We start from the raw sequence: 22,278 nt of genomic DNA on the forward strand, positions 1-22,278 counted from the left end.
TATATATATATATATATGTGTGTATGTATGTATATATATGTATATATACATACATACAGGGCTCAAAATTTAAAATCCTAAGCTACTAGCCAGGCCAAAATGTTACTCGCCACTTCTGACCCCACCTGCCCCACACCACACCCACTACCCCATCCTCTCTTTATATAATCATTATTATCATTATCAGGTATTTGTTTAGCGCCAACAGATTCTATATATATATTTAGCCATTGTGAAACACATTATGCGGTAATTTGTAATACTTTTATTTTAGACCATAACAAAGTCCTTTTAATACAATTATTAAAAAGTATAGCCATTTGCTGGCTATTTTGCACAGTGTATAGACAGCATTTATCTCCCTCTCACATGACACAAAATTGTGTAAAACAGGGTAGATTCAGTCTAAGGCAGCAGGAACATGAAACAAATCTGTTTAGTGCCCAGTTTGCCTATAACTAGCCTTTAGCCTGATAAAGGGGAATTACATTTGAAATAGCTCCTTTGCCTGAGGAAACTGCCACCTATACTATATATAAAGGACGGGCGTATTATTGGAGTGTTGTATCTAATTTCAATAAGTTGTATAAATGATTTAATATTCTTTGGACAATGAATAAATATGGAAGAAAATAATTACAGAATTTCCAAATACAGGTTGTTAGCTAGGCAGTGCGGAATTTACAGCATCAACTGCCAACACAATTTGTTACCACATGTTATCAAAGCCTCATCCATATGCTTTCCTCTTAAATAACAATTTTGTGCAGAACACTGTGTCAGCTTGAAGCTAAAGTCGAATTTATTTTAAAACATGCCAAGTTCTTCACAGTGTGAAAACCAGATTAGAATTTTGTGTCAGAAGCTATAGACCATTTCCACAGTCAAGGTGTGAAATTTGCTTTGCATGATATAGGCCTCGATTTATCAAGACCTCACAAGAGAACCTGCAGTCATGATTTATCAAGCAGCGGTCATGAGACCGCTGCTTCTCTACCCTCTTCTCCATCTCTTACCTCTTAGGTGGAGAATTTCAATCTCCCCGGACTTGTCCACGTGATTGGCTGTGCGTGGGCAGGGGGAGGGATTGCTGCTGAATTCCACCAGTGGATTGCTGCCCATCAGAGGCGGGGTAGGGTGGACAGGGGCAAATATGTCTGCCCCTGTCCGCCCTTGCATGATAAATTGAGCCCATAGTATTCATGTATCACAGGCAAGGCTTTAAAATAATCCTATCACCAGAGATTCTCCTTAAATTAGATAATATTCTTAGATTTTATTTATGAGGTGCCAATGAATTGGCTCTATAAAGGGGAAGATAACAAAGATAAGAGATTCAATACAAAAAATTTGAATTAAGAGGAACAGATCGCCAAAAATCTTAAAACGAGTTCTGCATGGACCTATTAGTGCACTGCTGTTCTGGGGATGACTTAAAGGGACGGTAAACACCAGATTTTTTGTTGTTTAAAAAGGTAGATAATCCCTTTATTACTCATTCCCCAATTTTGCATAACCAACACAGTTATAATATACTTTTTACCTCTGTGATTACCTTGTAACTATGGCTCTGCAAACTGCCCCCTCATTTCAGTTCTTTTGACAGACTTGCATTTTTAGACAATCAGTGCTTGCTCCTAGGAGCTTCACGTGCCTGGGCTCAATGTTATCTATATGAAACACATGAACTAACGCCCTCTAGTGGTGAAAAACTGTCAAAATGCTTTTAGATTAGAGGTGGCCTTCAAGGTCTAAGAAATTAGCATATGAACCTCCTAGATTTAGCTTTCAACTAAGAATACCAAGTGAACAAAGCAAAATTGGTAATAAAAGTAAATTGGAAAGTTGTTTAAAATTACATGCTCTATTTAAATCATGAAAGTTTTTTTTACTTGACTGTCCCTTTAAAGTGAAGGTAAACTTTGATGAAGGAAAGTCCGTTTTTAAAAATACTATTAAAAACGGGGGCACTTTTATTCATCAATGTTTACAAAGCAGCCGTTTTGATTAAAAACTTACCTCTCTTCTTTGCACAGCCAGAGCAGCTTCCCTCACCCGGAGATCCTCTCTTCACACGTCATCAATGACTAATCCAGCTTCCTCCAATCATGGCTTTCCCCCCAGGCTAGTCATTGCCTGAGGCCATGCCGTGATTGGAGGAAGCTGGATTAGTCATTGATGACGTGTGAAGAGAGGATCTCTGAGTGGGGGAAGCTGCTCTGGTGTGAAAAAAAACAAAGGTAAGTTTTTAATCAAAACGGCTACTTTCTAAACTTTGATGAATGAAAGTGCCCCTTGTTTTAATAGTATTTTTAAAAAACGGGCTTTCCTTCATCAAAGTTTACCTTCACTTTAAAAGGGACATAAAAGTCAATATGAAACTTTCATGGTTATGGCAGAGCTTGAAATTTTAAGAGATGTTTTAATTTACTTCTATTATCAAATTTACTTTATTCTCTTGGTATTCTTTGTTATAACGCATATCTAGGTAGACTCAGCAGCAGCACTTCACTACGGAGAGTTAGCAGGTGATTGGTGACTACACACATATTCCTCTTATCATTGGCTAACCAAATATGTTCAGCTAGCTCCCAGTAGTGCATTGCTGCTATGGAGATTACTTTAACTATATGTTTAATCCTTTTGAAGGGTTTAAAGGGACATGAAACCCAAAATGTTTTCTTTCATGATTTAGATAGAACTTACAATTTTAAACAACTTTCCAGTTTACTTCTATTATCCAATTTGCTTCATTCTCTTTGTATCATTTCTTGAATGAGCAGCAATGCACTAATGGTTGCTGACTGAACATATAAGTGAGCCAATGACAATCGGTATATATATGCAGCCACCAATCAACAGCTTGAACCTAGGTTATTTGCTGCTCCTGAGCTTTCCTAGATAAACCTTTCAGCAAAGGATAAGAAGAGACTAAGTAAATTAAATAATAGAAGTAAAATGTTTTTTTATAATTGTATGCTAAATCATGAATGTCTAATTATGAAATTAAAATTTTCGTGATTCAGCATGTTACGTATTATGTTTTGTGATTGGCTGGCGGCTGTTACCACAAGCTGGGAGAAGGAAAATTGAACTAACTTTGAAAGTTTGTCATGAAAAAAAATCCTGCTACTCATTTAAAACGCGGACTCCTTTAAACACATAGCTATATACAAGCAATAGTACAATGTTAAAATATTAGATCAACTTTGAGATTGGAATATAAAATGTTTCATTAAAGGGACACTGGACCCAAATTATTTATTTTGTGATTCAGATAGAGCATGCAATATTAAAGGGACAGTCAAGTCCAAAAAAAACTTTCATGATTTAAATAGGGCATGCAATTTTAAACAACTTCCCAATTTACTTTTATAATCAATTTTGCTTTGTTCTCTTGGTATTCTTAGTTGAAAGCTAAACCTAGGAGGTTCATATGCTAATTTCTTAGACCTTGAAGACTTCCTCTAATCTGAATACATTTTGACCACTAGAGGGCATTGGTTCACATGTTTCATATAGATAACATTGAGCTCATGCACGTAAAGTGACCTTGGAGCGAGCACTGATTGGCTAAACTGCATGTCTGTCAAAAGAACTGAAATTAGGGGGCAGTCAGCAGAGGCTTAGATACAAGATAATTACAGAGGTAAAACGTGTATTATTATAACTGTGTTGGATATGCAAAACTGGGGAATGGGTAATAAAGGGATTATCTTTCTTTTTAAACAACAAAAATCCTGGTGTTGACTGTCCCTTTAAGCAACTTTCTAATTTACTCCTATTATCACATTTTCTTCATTCTCTTGGTATCTTTATTTGAAAAGCAAGAATGTAAGTTTAGATGCCGGCCCATTTTTGGTGAACAACCTGGGTTGTTCCCCCTGATTGTTGGATAAATTCACCCACCAATAAACAAGTGCTGTCCATGTACTGAACCAAAAATTGGCTGGCTCCTTAGCTTAGATGCCTTCTTTTTCAAATAAAGATAGCAAGAGAACGAAGAACAATTGATAATAGGAGTAAATTAGAAAGTTGCTTAAGATTGCATGCTCTATCTGAATCACGAAATTTGGGTTCAGTGTTCCTTTAAGCATAATAAAAAAACTTTGCATTTTATATATGTATGTGTATATATGTATGTGTATATATGTATGTGTATATATATATATATATATATATATATATATATATACATACACACATATATATATATATATATATATATATATATATATATATATATACACACATACATATATACACATACATATATACACATACATATATAAAATGCAAAGTTTTTTATAATTTTATATAATTTTTTTATTTATTTTTTTGTATTTTGCCTGCTTTTGCTACGGAATATGTTGATTATGTGTAAAAATGATGTCTGTCCTAAACTCCCTAGAGAGGTCATAAAAAAACAAATTCTGTAACTTGAGTTTCTTTCAAAATACTGCAAATTGTCTGAACAAGTTACATTCTAGACAGCAAATACCAGCACACAAACTCATTTACAGCTACCCCTAATTGGCTACAATTAAAGGGATATGAAACCCAAAAATTTACTTTTGTGATTCAGGCAGAGCATACCGTTTTAATTTTTTTTTCCAGTTTACTTATATTATTAAATTTGCTTTGTTCCTGTGATATTCAGTGTTCAAGAGATACCTAGCTAGGCATCTGGAGCACTACATGGCAGGAAATAGTGCTCTTGCCAATGGATAACATTCTTGCAAAACTGCTGACATATATTGCTCCAGAAATGGGCCGGCTCTTAAGCATATGTCCCTGCTTTGCAGCAAAAGATACCAAGAGAACAAATAAACATTGACAATAGAAGTAAAAGGATTTAAAATTGCATGCTCTATCTGAATAATGAAATACATTTTTTGGGTTTTATATCCCTTTATGGGAGATAAGATAAACAACCCAGATCTTTCAAGCAGTTTTGCAAATCATTAGTGAAGTGACGGCTTTAAATGCTTTTAAAATATTTATTTGTATGTAAGTCTTTTGTCATTCCATGCTTAAAGGGACAGTCGACCCCAGAATTGTTGTTGTTTAAAAAGAAGGATCATCTCTTCATTACCCATTTCCCAGTTCTGCGCATTTTACCTCTGTAATTACCTTGTATCTAAGCTTCTGTTGACTGCCCCCTTATTTCAGTTCTTTTGACAGACTTGCATTTTAGCCAATCAGTACTCACTCCTAGGTCACATCACGTGCATGAGCTCAATGTTATCTATATGAAACACATGAATTAATGCCCTCTAGTGGTCAAAATGCATTCAGATTAGAGGCAGTCTTCAAGGTCTAAGAAATTAGCATATGAACCTCTTAGGTTTAGCTTTCAACTAAGAATAACAAGAGAACAAACCAAAATTGGTGATAAAAGTTATTTGGAAAGTTGTTTAAAATTACATGCCCTATTTAAATCATGAAAGTTTTTTTGGACTTGACTGTCCCTTTAATTGCTGATATAAATTATGCAGATATACAAAATTACTTTTATATCCCTTTAACTGGGAATTGTGGGAATTGTTGGTGATTGTAATCACCTAATTATGGGTGGGTGGAATAATGAAGAGAGAGGGAAGAAAACCGTGTTCTGGGAGGAGCTGATTGTTTTTCCTTTTGCAGGGGAGAAAGTTCTAATTAAAAAGACAATACACAACTTATAAATACAAGATATTTTTGTTCTTTTGTTATAGAATTACATACCAGCGAAGCTTACATATTTTTATAAAAATGTAACATATTTCTTTACTGCAATTGTTTATCAATAGCCACCCACCCACCAATCTGGGCTTTAGTCTGCAGACAACAAGGCTAACCTATGTCATATAGTTAGTATAAATACATTGTTTTGCAGTACTATACAGTTAAAGTCAGTTAGGGAAATATATTTAGCAGGGTTAGCCTTGAGAAGTCAGCAGGGTGCATTAATGTTCTAATAATTAGAAAATCCTCAATTTTTAGAGCTAAATTAAACTAAAAGGGGTCAAAAATAATAATGAATGTATATTGCAAAGTTGTTTCATTTTGCATAACTAAACATTTTATATAAACTTCTCCAAGTGTTTACTGTCCATTTAAGGTAATTGAGAGTCTGTAGGATACTAGGATGTAATGTGAGTTGAGGGAGCAGAGACAGAAAGACTGGGAGTGGTACTTACTGCATAAAGAGAGAATGGGAACGGGGCGGTACAGGAGTCACAGAGAGTAAGTAAATACAGTGTAGGAAGTGGAACACAGAACATATAATCATAGTATGATTTGTTTAGGTTTCTTCATTTCCTTTGTTGACAAATAATTCCGCATACTTTTACCTCTGTTATTTTAGTGTAAAAGTACACAATACTTAAAGTGATGGTACAGCCTAGCGTTTTTTAAACGCTAGGAATTACCAGTGGAACTAATAAAAGGGACTTTAATTCGTGAAGTATAAAAAACTTCATGCTGAAAGTTCCTTTATTTGCAGCGAGTTTATGCCGAGCTGTGCACCTTCGGCCGCCTACAGCAAAACTCCTTTTTGTCAATAGCATCCTCTTAGCCAATAGCGTGCTAGCCATAAGCATAATGCCAATTGGCCTGCCCGGCTATTGACGAAGAAGTGAAAACATCACCTTATTGAAAAAATAGTGTTTTGTCGTGAGCGACAGGAGGTGCTCAGCTAGACATAGACTCGCTGCAAATAAATGTACTGTACTTTCAGCATGTTTTTTTATACTTTATGACTGAAAGTCCCTTTTATTTTTAGCACTGGTAAATCCTAAATGCTAGGATTTACCATAACTTTAAAAAAATTTCTCTTTTCCATAAAGATTTGTCTATGGCCTATTATTTTGACTAAAAACCTGATGACTTGGGATATCAAGGATAAGGATAACAAACTTGAGTTTTTAGTGATTACTTATTTTTGAAATATGCCACCATGTTTTATTTAGTAAACATCAGCTTTAATATGCCGTAAAGTTGTGTGTAGATTTACTATCACTTTAATAATTATTATAATTTATTATAGTAATAATAATAGAACACACAGGGTAACCTTAAACGCACAGGAAAATCTTTTTTTTGTCAGTCTGTTCTGAGATCTTGTTTTGCTTATTAGCTATGCTAGAAAGAACCAGATGTTAATACCAAGTGATGAATCTCTTTGGGGAAAGTGGGTGAACTACATGTAGCATACATCTCTAGCAATACAGTTGTCTAAGTTGGGGGATGGGAGAGACATGGATTTAAGAGAAATTAAGACCATCTGTGGTAGCAGAAGTCGGAATTATTCATTATAAAGGGCCCCTGCACTACTACACTTTATGCTGGTATTCAGAAGAACATACTTTAAACATTTTTAAAATAAGAGTTTTGTGTAACTTACACAGAAGTATCTGAAAAAGTCATAACTGTTTAAGACATCTAAACTGGTGCATATATAAATAAAAAAAAAATCCGCTTCACATAAAGTATATTAACACACACAAACTGTAGTTCCTCCATAGGGTAAATAATAATATAGGACTGCCATTTTAGTAGTTTACTCTTTATTTTTCCCTGTAAGTCCATTTCAAACTACACAGGAAAGCTACAGACACAGGCCTCGCTTCCATTGAGTCGTTAAAAATGGAGCCGTAAGCTACCGAAGCGTCCGACAGCTAAAAGTAATTTCTTTCATGTAATTAACAAGAGTCCATGAGCTAGTGACGTATGGGATATACATTCCTACCAGGAGGGGCAAAGTTTCCCAAACCTTAAAATGCCTATAAATACACCCCTCACCACACCCACAAATCAGTTTTTACAAACTTTGCCTCCAAGGGAGGTGGTGAAGTAAGTTTGTGCTAGATTCTACGTTGATATGCGCTCCGCAGCAAGTTGGAGCCCGGTTTTCCTCTCAGCGTGCAGTGAATGTCAGAGGGATGTGTGGAGAGTATTGCCTATTGAATGCAGTGATCTCCTTCTACGGGGTCTATTTCATAAGGTTCTCTGTTATCGGTCGTAGAGATTCATCTCTTACCTCCCTTTTCAGATCGACGATATACTCTTATATTTACCATTTCCTCTACTGATTCTCGTTTCAGTACTGGTTTGGCTTTCTACAAACATGTAGATGAGTGTCCTGGGGTAAGTAAGTCTTATTTTCTGTGACACTCTAAGCTATGGTTGGGCACTTTATTTATAAAGTTCTAAATATATGTATTCAAACATTTATTTGCCTTGACTCAGAATGTTCAACTTTCCTTATTTCCAGACAGTCAGTTTCATATTTGGGATTATGCTTTAAATTATCATATTTTTTCTTACCTCAAAAATTTGACTTTTTTCCCTGTGGGCTGTTAGGCTCGCGGGGGCTGAAAATGCTTCATTTTATTGCGTCATTCTTGGCGCGGACTTTTTTGGCGCAAAAATTCTTTTCCGTTTCCGGCGTCATACGTGTCGCCGGAAGTTGCGTCATTTTTGACGTTATTTTGCGCCAAAAATGTCGGCGTTCCGGATGTGGCGTCATTTTTGGCGCCAAAAGCATTTAGGCGCCAAATAATGTGGGCGTCTTATTTGGCGCCAAAAAATATGGGCGTCGCTTTTGTCTCCACATTATTTCAGTCTCATTTTTCATTTGCTTCTGGTTGCTAGAAGCTTGATGTTTGGCATTTTTTTCCCATTCCTGAAACTGTCTTATAAGGAATTTGATCTATTTTGCTTTATATGTTGTTTTTTCTCTTACATATTGCAAGATGTCTCACGTTGCATCTGAGCCAGAAGATACTACAGGAAAACCTCTGCCTGCTGGATCTACCAAAGCTAAGTGTATCTGCTGTAAACTTTTGGTAGCTATTCCTCCAGCTGTTGTTTGTAATAATTGTCATGACAAACTTGTTAAAGCAGATAATATTTCCTTTAGTGATGTACCATTGCCTGTTGCAGTTCCCTCAACATCTAAGGTGCAGAATGTTCCTGATAACATAAGAGATTTTGTTTCTGAATCCATAAAGAAGGCTTTGTCTGTTATTTCTCCTTCTAGTAAACGTAAAAAGTCTTTTAAATCTTCTCTCTCTACAGATGAATTTTTAAATGAACACCATCATTCTGATTCTTTGGACTCTTCTGGTTCAGAGGATTCTGTCTCAGAGATTGATGCTGATAAATCTTCATATTTATTTAAGATGGAATTTATTCGCTCTTTACTTAAAGAAGTACTAATTGCTTTAGAAATAGAGGATTCTAGTCCTCTTGATACTAATTCTATACGTTTGGATAAGGTTTTTAAAGCTCCTGCGGTTATTCCAGAAGTCTTTCCTGTTCCTAATGCTATTTCTGCAGTAATTGCTAAGGAATGGGATAAATTGGGTAATTCATTTACTCCTTCTAAACGTTTTAAGCAATTATATCCTGTTCCGCCTGACAGGTTAGAATTTTGGGACAAAATCCCTAAAGTTGATGGGGCTATTTCTACCCTTGCTAAACGTACTACCATTCCTACGTCAGATGGTACCTCGTTTAAGGATCCTTTAGATAGAAAAATTGAATCTTTTCTAAGAAAAGCTTATCTATGTTCAGGTAATCTTCTTAGACCTGCTATATCATTGGCTGATGTTGCTGCAGCTTCAACTTTTTGGTTGGAAACTCTAGCGCAACAAGTAACAAATCGTGATTCTCATGATATTATTATTCTTCTCCAGCATGCTAATAATTTCATCTGTGATGCCATTTTTGATATTATTAGAGTTGATGTTAGATTTATGTCTCTGGCTATCTTAGCCAGAAGAGCTTTATGGCTTAAGACTTGGAATGCTGATATGGCTTCTAAATCAACTCTACTTTCCATTTCTTTCCAGGGAAACAAATTATTTGGTTCTCAGTTGGATTCTATTATTTCAACTGTTACTGGTGGGAAAGGAACTTTTTTACCACAGGATAAAAAGTCTAAAGGTAAAAACAGGGCTAACAATCGTTTTCGTTCCTTTCGTTTCAACAAAGAACAAAAGCCTGATCCTTCGTCCTCAGGAGCAGTTTCAGTTTGGAAACCATCTCCAGTCTGGAATAAATCCAAGCCTGCTAGAAAGGCAAAGCCTGCTTCTAAGTTCACATGAAGGTACGGCCCTCATTCCAGTTCAGCTGGTAGGGGGCAGGTTACGTTTTTTCAAAGAAATTTGGATCAATTCTGTTCACAATCTTTGGATTCAGAACATTGTTTCAGAAGGGTACAGAATTGGTTTCAAGATGAGACCTCCTGCAAAGAGATTTTTTCTTTCCCATGTCCCAGTAAATCCAGTGAAAGCTCAAGCATTTCTGAATTGTGTTTCAGATCTAGAGTTGGCTGGAGTAATTATGCCAGTTCCAGTTCCGGAACAGGGGATGGGGTTTTATTCAAATCTCTTCATTGTACCAAAGAAGGAGAATTCCTTCAGACCAGTTCTGGATCTAAAATTATTGAATCGTTATGTAAGGATACCAACGTTCAAGATGGTAACTGTAAGGACTATATTGCCTTTTGTTCAGCAAGGGAATTATATGTCCACAATAGATTTACAGGATGCATATCTGCATATTCCGATTCATCCAGATCATTATCAGTTCCTGAGATTCTCTTTTCTAGACAAGCATTACCAATTTGTGGCTCTACCGTTTGGCCTTGCTACAGCTCCAAGAATTTTCACAAAGATTCTCGGTGCCCTTCTGTCTGTAATCAGAGAACAGGGTATTGTGGTATTTCCTTATTTGGACGATATCTTGGTACTTGCTCCGTCTTTACATTTAGCAGAGTCTCATACGAATCGACTTGTGTTGTTTCTTCAAGATCATGGTTGGAGGATCAATTTACCAAAAAGTTCTTTGATTCCTCAAACAAGGGTAACCTTTCTGGGTTTCCAGATAGATTCAGTGTCCATGACTTTGTCTTTAACAGACAAGAGACGTCTAAAATTGATTACAGCCTGTCGAAACCTTCAGTCTCAATCATTCCCTTCGGTAGCCTTATGCATGGAAATTCTAGGTCTTATGACTGCTGCATCGGACGCGATCCCCTTTGCTCGTTTTCACATGCGACCTCTTCAGCTCTGTATGCTGAACCAATGGTGCAGGGATTACACGAAGATATATCAATTAATATCTTTAAAACCGATTGTTCGGCACTCTCTAACATGGTGGACAGATCACCATCGTTTAATTCAGGGGGCTTCTTTTGTTCTTCCGACCTGGACTGTAATTTCAACAGATGCAAGTCTCATAGGTTGGGGAGCTGTGTGGGGATCTCTGACGGCACAAGGAGTTTGGGAATCTCAGGAGGTGAGATTACCGATCAATATCTTGGAACTCCGTGCAGTTTTCAGAGCTCTTCAGTTTTGGCCTCTTCTGAAGAGAGAATCGTTCATTTGTTTTCAGACAGACAATGTCACAACTGTGGCATACATCAATCATCAAGGAGGGACTCACAGTCCTCTGGCTATGAAAGAAGTATCTCGAATTTTGGTTTGGGCGGAATCCAGCTCCTGTCTAATCTCTGTGGTTCATATCCCAGGTGTAGACAATTGGGAAGCGGATTATCTCAGTCGCCAAACGTTGCATCCGGGCGAATGGTCTCTTCACCCAGAGGTATTTCTTCAGATTGTTCAATTGTGGGGGCTCCCAGAGATAGATCTGATGGCCTCTCATCTAAACAAGAAACTTCCCAGGTATCTGTCCAGATCCCGGGATCCTCAGGCGGAGGCAGTGGATGCATTATCACTTCCTTGGAAGTATCATCCTGCCTATATCTTTCCGCCTCTAGTTCTTCTTCCAAGAGTAATCTCCAAGATTCTGAGGGAATGCTCGTTTGTTCTGCTAATAGCTCCGGCATGGCCTCACAGGTTTTGGTATGCGGATCTTGTCCGGATGGCATCTTGCCAGCCATGGACTCTTCCGTTAAGACCAGACCTTCTGTCACAAGGTCCTTTTTTCCATCCGGATCTGAAATCCTTAAATTTAAAGGTATGGAGATTGAACGCTTGATTCTTGGTCATAGAGGTTTCTCTGACTCCGTGATTAATACTATGTTACAGGCTCGTAAATCTGTATCTCGAGAGATATATTATAGAGTCTGGAAGACTTATATTTCTTGGTGTCTTTCTCATCATTTTTCTTGGCATTCTTTTAGAATACCGAGAATTTTACAGTTTCTTCAGGATGGTTTAGATAAGGGTTTGTCCGCAAGTTCTTTGAAAGGACAAATCTCCGCTCTTTCTGTTCTTTTTCACAGAAAGATTGCTATTCTTCCTGATATTCATTGTTTTGTACAAGCTTTGGTTCGTATAAAACCTGTCATTAAGTCAATTTCTCCTCCTTGGAGTTTGAATTTGGTTCTGGGAGCTCTTCAAGCTCCTCCGTTTGAACCTATGCATTCTTTGGACATTAAATTACTTTCTTGGAAAGTTTTGTTCCTTTTGGCCATCTCTTCTGCTAGAAGAATTTCTGAATTATCTGCTCTTTCGTGTGAGTCTCCTTTTCTGATTTTTCATCAGGATAAGGCGGTGTTGCGAACTTCTTTTGAATTTTTACCTAAAGTTGTGAATTCCAACAACATTAGTAGAGAAATTGTGGTTCCTTCATTATGTCCTAATCCTAAGAATTCTAAGGAGAAATCATTGCATTCTTTGGATGTTGTTAGAGCTTTGAAATATTATGTTGAAGCTACGAAATCTTTCCGTAAGACTTCTAGTCTATTTGTTATCTTTTCCGGTTCTAGGAAAGGCCAGAAAGCTTCTGCCATTTCTTTGGCATCTTGGTTGAAATCTTTAATTCATCTTGCCTATGTGGAGTCGGGTAAAATTCCGCCTCAAAGAATTACAGCTCATTCTACTAGGTCAGTATCTACTTCCTGGGCGTTTAGGAATGAAGCTTCGGTTGACCAGATCTGCAAAGCAGCAACTTGGTCCTCTTTGCATACTTTTACTAAATTCTACCATTTTGATGTATTTTCTTCTTCTGAAGCAGTTTTTGGTAGAAAAGTTCTTCAGGCAGCGGTTTCAGTTTGAATCTTCTGCTTATGTTTTTTGTTAAACTTTATTTTGGGTGTGGATTATTTTCAGCAGGAATTGGCTGTCTTTATTTTATCCCTCCCTCTCTAGTGACTCTTGTGTGGAAAGATCCACATCTTGGGTAGTCATTATCCCATACGTCACTAGCTCATGGACTCTTGTTAATTACATGAAAGAAAACATAATTTATGTAAGAACTTACCTGATAAATTCATTTCTTTCATATTAACAAGAGTCCATGAGGCCCACCCTGTTGTGTGGTGGTTATGATTTTTTTGTATAAAGCACAATTATTCCAATTCCTTATTTTATATGCTTCGCACTTTTTTTCTTATCACCCCACTTCTTGGCTATTCGTTAAACTGATTTGTGGGTGTGGTGAGGGGTGTATTTATAGGCATTTTAAGGTTTGGGAAACTTTGCCCCTCCTGGTAGGAATGTATATCCCATACGTCACTAGCTCATGGACTCTTGTTAATATGAAAGAAATGAATTTATCAGGTAAGTTCTTACATAAATTATGTTTTACGGCTGTATTTTAGTACCAGGTTTCCATTGAAAAGATTAGCGTGTTGCGCGCAGTCGCTCTTTTCGTGTAGCTGTAAGTTAACGTTGTGTTAACGCTTCCATCTGACGTCGGATTTCTTGAAAATCAATTAGTTGCTAAGGTAACCCGACCTTACGCTATAGAATTTACGTTTAACGTCCGTGCTTCTTACCTGTGTTCGCCTCTCAAGAAAAATAAAGATACACTTATCCATATTTTTAATAATCAAATATTATTTTTTAATATAATTATATTTTCCACTTCATAAATATAAGTAATATGTATTGCTGCCCTAGGCATAGGTCTAGTTTGCATTCTGTAGATATGTTCTTGCATATATTATTATATTTAAATATATACTGATATTTCTATTAGAATATACGTTTAACTATTCCTATACATGAGACAACAATAAAAATTACTTATAACAATTTATTTCTACATTAAAACACTTGCATTATTTGCAAGTTTTATAATTTCAATAGAAAATAGGTCTCAAAAAGCACAATGTTCCTCTTTTACACCTAATTGAGCTGGGTGTAATATTTCTCAATGTATTGACAGCCTCCGACAGTATATTAACGGTTTGCGCTTTCATTGGAAACCTGGTATAATTTATCGATTAACGGCTTCTATTACTTTCTATGGGACGCAAAGATATTTTTGGCTGCCGATATTGAGGTTTAAACGCGCCATTGGAAACAGTCGTTAAACGATATTGCTTTCGACAGCATATTTAACGGTTTGCGAGTGCACGCAAACTGAATTACAACTCAATGGAAGCGAGACCACAGTCGGTTGTACAATTTATTTTAGCATTTATTATAATTTATTATAATGTGTATGTGATAAAAATCTGCTATACACAAGATTAAATTGTGCTCAGTCATGATTATGTTAGAACGGAACAATGAGCTATACACATACACTAATACAAATACACACACACACACCAGTGCACACTAATCAGTTATTTAAAGGGACAGTTCACCCCAAAACTTTCTCCCATTTAAATTGTTCCCAGTGATCCATTTTACCTGCTGGAGTGTATTAAATAGTGTACAAGTAGCTCCTTTATCCCTATGTTCACCTTTGAAATAGATGATTTAGCTGGTGGTATCCCAACCTATACTGAAAGTTTTGATACTGGAGTCTCATCTACTGAATAGCCTAAGTAAACACAGCCAGTAGAATAAATGACACTCCCAGTGGGGTGCAGGATAGTTAAGTAATAAAATGATAATTTTCTATTTTTCTCTCTATGTATGGAGCTTTAGTTTTCCAGACAAATATGAGATAAGGAAGTGTGTGTACACAAAGTGATAACATAATGAGATCTGATATTGACTGAAACTCAACCCATTGTAATAGGCTGTGGTTTAAAAGCACAAAGCCAGCTATTTCATATACACAAATAAACCTGAAAATGCAATTTCTCATCTATTTTTTTACTCTGCAGCTAGTATAACAAGTCATTGAAAATACAATTTACAGTGTTCTGTCCCTTAGAGAACACCAACTTTAAATGTATAATTTAAAGGGACAGGCTGGTCAAAATTAAATTTTCATGATTCAGATAGGGCATGCAATTTTAAATAACTTTCCAATTTACTTTTATCATCAAATTTGTTAATTTATTATTATTTGTTGAAAGCTAAACCTAGGTACGCTCATATGTTAATTTCTAAGACCTTGAAGGCCACCTCTTAGACACCGCTAGTTCTCGTGTGTTATATAACATTGTTCTCACCCCTGTGGAGTTACCTAGGAGTGAGCACTATGTTAATTACTAAGATCTTGAAGGCCACCTCTTAGACAGCGCTAGTTCTCGTGTGTTATATTTGTGCTCACTCCTGTGGAGTTACCTAGGAGTGAGCACTGATTGGCTATAATGCAAGTCTTTCAAAAGAACTGAAATAAGGGGGAAGTCTGCAGAGGCTTAGATACAATGATATAACAGAGGTATAAAGTATATTACTATAACAGTGTTGGTTATGCAAAACTGGGGAATGGGTAATGAAGGGATTATCTATCTTTTTAAACAATAACAATTCTGGAGTAGACTGTCCCTTTAAGCAAAAAAGCAGGTGCACCATCCCAGAAAACCTCTACAGATTCTTAAAATAAACCATTTTACTTCATGATCATAATTCCTGAGATACAGTTATAGTCACTAATATTTTTATTTTTTTATGATAAAAAAATAATTTGGTTATAGTGTTTGGTTTGCTGGATAATAAATGGCAAGAGTTTGTATTTCATAACAGTAAAATGTTTCTACAACTTGTAACCTCTGTCTTTTTATTTGATTTTCTCTCAGTATTAGAGAGGAAGATCTCCATGCGGCAAAGCCGAGAAGAGCTGATAAGAAGAGGTGTTCTGAAGGAAATTCCAGAACAGGGTAAGATACTTTTGTACTTTATTTTACTAAAATCTATAAATAAATACATACATAAATGTTCATGTCAGGTCTAGAGCCTATACATAGTGTTATAATGGAGCTGCTTAATTTTAGTAATATGATATTACTTGCACCTATATCTCATATGTGGCATAAATTATAACCCTTTAACCCTATTTGTGATCTTCTCCACCACAATTTAAACCTATCCTTCATGGTCCTATCTCTCTGAATTAATTAACCTTAACCGTCTCTGTCTTGGCCTTTCAGACTTTTGCTAATCATGACCTTGCCCCAGTGTAATTAACCCTAACCACTGCTGACCTGATACTCCCCACCAGTGTTAATCCTAACCATTACCTCTGCCCATCAAATAATAAATAAACATAATGGCTGAACTGTCCCACCCACCTGTAATGTTCTAACTCTAAACAACTGCCCTACTTGATCCTCCCCATCACATCCACTAAATCTACCAGCCCCACTGCAAACATACCCTTTCATTGCTAAACATCTTCTACACAGGCTCTTTCTGTTACATATATTGTTAACTAATCCCACAGCTGCCACCAGTTTGTCACAACCTGGCCACTTGAAGGGAATATATTTTAATATATATATATATATATATATATATATATATATATAAATATATATATATATACATTTTCTTACTTATTTATATTATAATAAAAACTTTTTTGGGGTCGGAAAAAACCTTTCCCTCTGCCCCCTTTAATACCCCCCCCCCGCAAAGTAGTGATGTATGGAGCAGTCCCACCTATCCAAGTATACAGGGATTTGGAACATATGCTCCAATTCTCTATTTTCTTGTGTATCATGAGGATCCCCTTTGTCCTTTACCGGTCATGTTCTATCTTACATAGCCGCCTACAACAAGAAAGCTGACTGGGTGACCAGAATATCATTTGGCATTGACATGCATGCATATAAACTGTGAAACAGGCCACAGATTACAATCAACCAGTAGTGCGACAATGCTTATCATTGGATGTGATACAAAATGTCCTAAAAAAAATAAGGAAAGTAACCAGGGGGGCAGGATGGGGACCTATGTAATAAACAAAATTTGCAATTGACATGCAATATCTATTTTGCAGCTAACTCTCCTAAATATGCGATAAACCATGCAGGGTGTGTCACTGAATATGTATAAAGTAAAAATGGTAGAGACAAAGGGCTAAACAGCAAAGATACCAACCAGGAGGGTGATTCTAGTATAAAAAAAATAATCAATTTATTTGAGCAGACTGCTCCTATAAAATTGTTTCACATTAGTTAAAAATAATCACATACATTTCTAAAATCACACAAAACCACAGAATGTTATATTCATAAAAAGTCCAAGTGTATACAAACAGGGGCGTCTCCCTTTATAGTAGAGCTTCGCAAATATTTGCAATACAAAATGCACCACACCTTTTTCCACTTATATGTGTATACAGAGTCTCGCTTTTAGTTATATTAGAGTTTGGCCTATCCTCGTTTTGAATCAAATGACAGTTCTACTTATTTTTATAGCTTATTTGCAAGGATACAAATAAAAAAGAGTTTAGTCACTGTGAATAATAATGTGTGGCAGCACTTAGAAAAATACAGGTAGCTTACCGGCTGTGTTAGTACCGATTCTCATCAGACTTACGGTTCTTAGCTCCTTTACAGCATTTTTTCCTCTTAGGCTCCACTGCAGGTTTTGTTGGTTTTACACCTACGGCTTTTTTATAGTATTCAATTTCTATAATAATATGTAAGTCAATCTATAGCTAACAACATCTATTCTACCTAAGCTATAGTAACATAATTACAATGTGTATAATGCTACATTGGAATTTATTTCTATATTTACAATATCAAACCAGAGAGTGAACATATATATTTCTGTCTCAAGATAATGTATATTAGATCAAGTAAAGTGATAAAAATAGTGTGATCCTAGAGGCAAGAGGAAGCCAGTGAAGGGATTGGCAGAGAGGTTCAGCAGATGAAGAGCGACATCTAAGGAAGATGAGCCTGGCAGATACATTCATTATGGATTGTAAAGGAGCTAGGCGGCAGCTGGGGAGACCAGAGAGGACAGAGTTGCAGTGATCGAGGCGGGAAAGGATGAGAGAATGTATTAAAATCTTAGTTGTGTCTTGTGTAAGGAAATGTCTAATTTTGGAAATGTTTTTAAGGTGGAAGCAGCAGGCTTTAGCCAAGGAATGAATATGAGGAGCAAGATAAAAATATGAGTCAAATGTGACCCCAATATATCAGGCATGCGGGGTAGGGGTAATGATGGAGTTCTCGACAGTTATAGAGAAATTGGGGGTGGAGATTTTGGAAGAAGGGGGGGAAATAAGGAGTTCAGGTTTGGAGAGATTAAGCTTGAGGGTAGTGAGAGGGCATCCAAGAAGAGATGTAGGAAAGACCGTTAGTGACACTGGTTAGCAAGGAAGGGGATAGGTCTGGTGCAGAGAAGTAGATTTGGGTGTCGTCGGCATACAAATGATATTGGAAACCGTGGGACTTAATTAGGGAACCTAATGATGACTTGTAGATTGAGAAGAGAAGGAAACCGATGACAGAGCCTTGCGGTACCCCGACAAAGTGGTGACGGGGCAGAGGAGGCCCCAGAGAAGGCTACACTAAAGGTACGGTTTGACAGGTAGGAAGAGAACCATGAGAGGGATGTGTCAAAAATGCTGAAGGATTGGAGGGTTTGGAGCAAAAGAGGGTGGTAAACACTATCAAAGGCTGCAGACAGATCAAGGAGGATAAGCAGAGAGAACTGGCCTTTTGATTTTGCTGTATGTAGGTATTTGGTAACCTTAACAATTGCTGTCTCTGTGGAGTGATGGTGACGAAATCCAGATTGCAGTGGGCCAAGGAGGGAGTTTAATGTAAGGAAATGGGATAGGCGTGCATATACTAGCTTTTTGAGAAGCTTTGAGGCAAGAGGGAGGAGGGAAATAGGGCAGTAGTTGAATAGGGAGGTTGGATCAAGTGACTTTTTTTGAAGATAGGTGTGACCAGTGCATGTTTCAGAGATAAGGGGAATATACCGGTGCTGAGGGAGAGGTTGAAAATGTGTGTGAGTATAAGGGTAAGGGTAGAAGAGAGGGAGGGAAGTACAGCAGGTATTCCCTAACTGACATGCCTGGCTCACTAAAGCTGCATAAAGTTATATGAGGTCTGCTGAGAAACTGTTGTTTTATTTGTAAAGGATCATATTTCACTGAGAAGTGTGTGAGAAGTTTAGCTCTCAGTTAAGGAGTTAAAGGGACAGAATACACCAAGTTTCATATAACTGCATGTAATAGACACTACTATAAAGAATAATATGGACAGATACTGATATAAAAATCCAGGATAAAACCATTAAAAAACTTACTTAGAAGCTTCCAGTTTCACTCTGTTTAAAAGGTTACTGGAACACCCACTGCAAGTGGGGAATATCAGACACTCCCCCTCCCCCTTCATTTGCATATGAAAAGACCCTTTACACAAACAGGAGCAAGCTGGAATAGGTATACGTCGGTATTCTCCTAAAACTTTGGGGCTTGGTTAGGAGTCTGAAAAACAGAGCAATGTTATTTAAAAATAAGCAAAACTATCCATTTTTAAAAAAAACAACGACTTTATGGGCTATATAAATAGATAATTTACAATACATTTATGCAAATAAAAACGAGTGTATAATATCCCTTTAAGAGAAAACAATAGCTCAGTGAGTAGAGTACTTAGGTATACAGTGAAACACCCTGCATGGTTTATCCCATTTTTAGGAGAGTTAGCTGCAAAATAAGTAATTCATGTCAATTGCAGATTGTATCTACACCTAATGCTTTATTTAAATAGCATATAATAATTTTGGTGTAAATTTGATCAATCTCTAACTTTACCATCACTTTAAGCAATTAAAATAAATTCCCTTTCAACCTTTACAATATCTTAATCCATTCCATCCTAGATACTAGTTACCTTAGGTTATTATTATGACGCCATCCTATTGCAAATATCAACCCCCCCCCTGCAAAAAATGCTCCACCCACTGGAAAACCTCTCATATGATCGCTCCCTCCTAATCGGAAACCCCCTTGAAGTTATTGTTATTTTCAATAGCTTCTGGATTGAAGTTATGTGTCTTAAATTTATCTTGAAACATATCTGTATAAAATGTGACTTGCATATCATAATAAAAGGTGACTTGCATAATCTATGATAGAAACATTGTCCTGTAAGGGTTAATATTTTGTCCCATATTATTTCTCAGCATATTTGTAAGAGGGTATACAGTTAAAAAAAAAATACATTTAGCACAGTAATTAGATGTAGAAATATCAGGGTGCCTTGATACATATTAATGAGGAAGTCTAAGAATTTTGTAGAAATGTTCCTAAGAGAAATATAGGAACAGGAACTCAGAGGTTGAGTAATAAAAGGCAAAGGAAATGTTTTGTCGCCGGTGTATTTTTACCTGTGTGTTGTAGTGTTTCTTGTAGTTACTGTTCCTGATGTGCTTCTGTTCTGTAGAAGGTGATGTGCCTGTTAGTGGGAGAACCTCCAACGGTCACACAGTGCCAATTAGTGAGGAACCCTCAAAAGAGGAAAAAGCAAGTGCTGGAAATGGAACTATCGCTTCAAGAACAGAGGAACAAGAAGACAAAACCGAGAACAAGAAAGGTAAACAATGAGATAATTACAAGTAGCATTAATTTTTTTGTGTGACAGATTTATGTGGAAAACATAATGTAAAGTCTGTAAGGGGCCTACTGGACTGTGCTTGACTGCAGATGGCTGTTACAGATGAAGTGTGCTTGTTTATGTCTAAGTAATGTACAAGATAAATGCAGATCGTGTTAATGGAAATTACAATATATGTCAAGTACCACTATTCCAGCAAATGTGAGGAGCTTAAAAACATCTTTAGTTAAGAATTAGAGAGAACATTTGAAACAATCTGGCTTTATTTGTTTAGAACTCTTATTCATTAAGAGCATTACATGTCTTATAATTTATGTTGATTGACAAGTAAAATTATATTCTGAGGTGTAAAAAGTTTTATTATATGTCTTGCATTCTGTTTTGTTTAAAGTGGTTTATTTCTGAATGGTTCAGGAGTTGTTATACAATGCATTCAGGGTTTATTTTTTTCTTTGTCAGAATTTTTAATTGGTTTCACAAATAAATAAAAAAACAGAACAAAAAACAATTAAACTCTAGAGAACAAGTAATAAAGTTACAAGTGTCCAACATAAGAGTATGTGTTTTAGTGTGATATGTTAATGTATAATGCAGTCTCTAAGGACCTGACATATAACTATAGAATCCATGTAAAGGGACAAAATACTTATATGCTAAATCACTTGAAACTGATGCAGTATAACTGTAAAAAGCTGACAGGAAAATATCACCTGAGCATCTCTATGTAAAAAAGGAAGATATTTTACCTCACAATCTCCTCAGTTTAGCAGAGTAAGTTCTGTGTAATAATGAAGATATGAACAGCAGCCAATCAGCATCAGCAGTGCTGAGGTCATGAACTCTTTTACTGTGATCTCATGAGATTTGACTTAACTCTCATGAGATTTTATAGTAAACTTCCTTAAACTGGATAGGGAAATAAGATGAGTGTGCAGGAAAGCTCACTTCCTTAGCTGTCCCAGGACAGACATACTAATTTGCTGCTTAGAAGTTCTTTTCAATGGGATGTGGCTACTGAGGAACTTTTGAGGTAAAATATCTTTCTTTTTTACATAGAGATGTTCAGGTGATATTTTCAGTGTTTAAAGCTATGCTGCATCACTTTCAAGTGTTTCAACATTTAGGTATCATGGCCCTTTAACAAAACCATATTTGTTAAAGGACAACATACACTCTCCAGCCACTTTATAAGGTACGCCTTGCTAATACCGTGTTGAACCCCCTTTTGCCTTCAGAACTGCCTTAATTCTTCGTGGCATAGAATCAACAAGGTGTTGGAAACATTCCTCAGACATTTTGGTCCATATTGACATGATAGCATCACACAGTTGCTGCACATCTATAGTGCCATGAAAATATCCCCCACACCATTATACCCCTAGCCTTAACCTTTGATACAAGGCAGGATGGATCCATGCTTTCATGTTTATGCCAAATTCTGACCCTACCATCTGAATGTCGCAGCTGAAATAGAGACTCATCAGACCAGGCAACGTTTTTCCAATCTTCTATTGTCCAGTTTTGGTGAGCCTGTGCAAATTGTAGCCTCAGTTTCCTGTTCTTAGCTGACAGGAGTGGCACCCGGTGTGGTGGTCTGCTTCTGTAGC

The 22,278-nt window shown here is 36.6% G+C and overlaps 1 protein-coding gene across 4 annotated transcripts in view; it reads left to right on the top strand.

Moving 5' to 3' along the window:
• PHACTR2 (phosphatase and actin regulator 2) overlaps positions 1 to 22,278 on the top strand; it is a 435,085-nt gene that overhangs the window by 260,444 nt on the left and 152,363 nt on the right. For all 4 annotated transcript variants that reach the window (XM_053710646.1, XM_053710647.1, XM_053710645.1 and 1 more), the window contains exons 3-4: positions 15,884 to 15,964; positions 20,501 to 20,650. In XM_053710646.1, the coding sequence (XP_053566621.1) occupies positions 15,884 to 15,964; positions 20,501 to 20,650 (231 nt within the window). The remainder of the gene's footprint in view (positions 1 to 15,883; positions 15,965 to 20,500; positions 20,651 to 22,278) is intronic.

This window comes from Bombina bombina, chromosome 4 (assembly GCF_027579735.1).
Source record: "Bombina bombina isolate aBomBom1 chromosome 4, aBomBom1.pri, whole genome shotgun sequence".
Classification (NCBI taxonomy): Eukaryota; Metazoa; Chordata; class Amphibia; order Anura; family Bombinatoridae; genus Bombina; species Bombina bombina.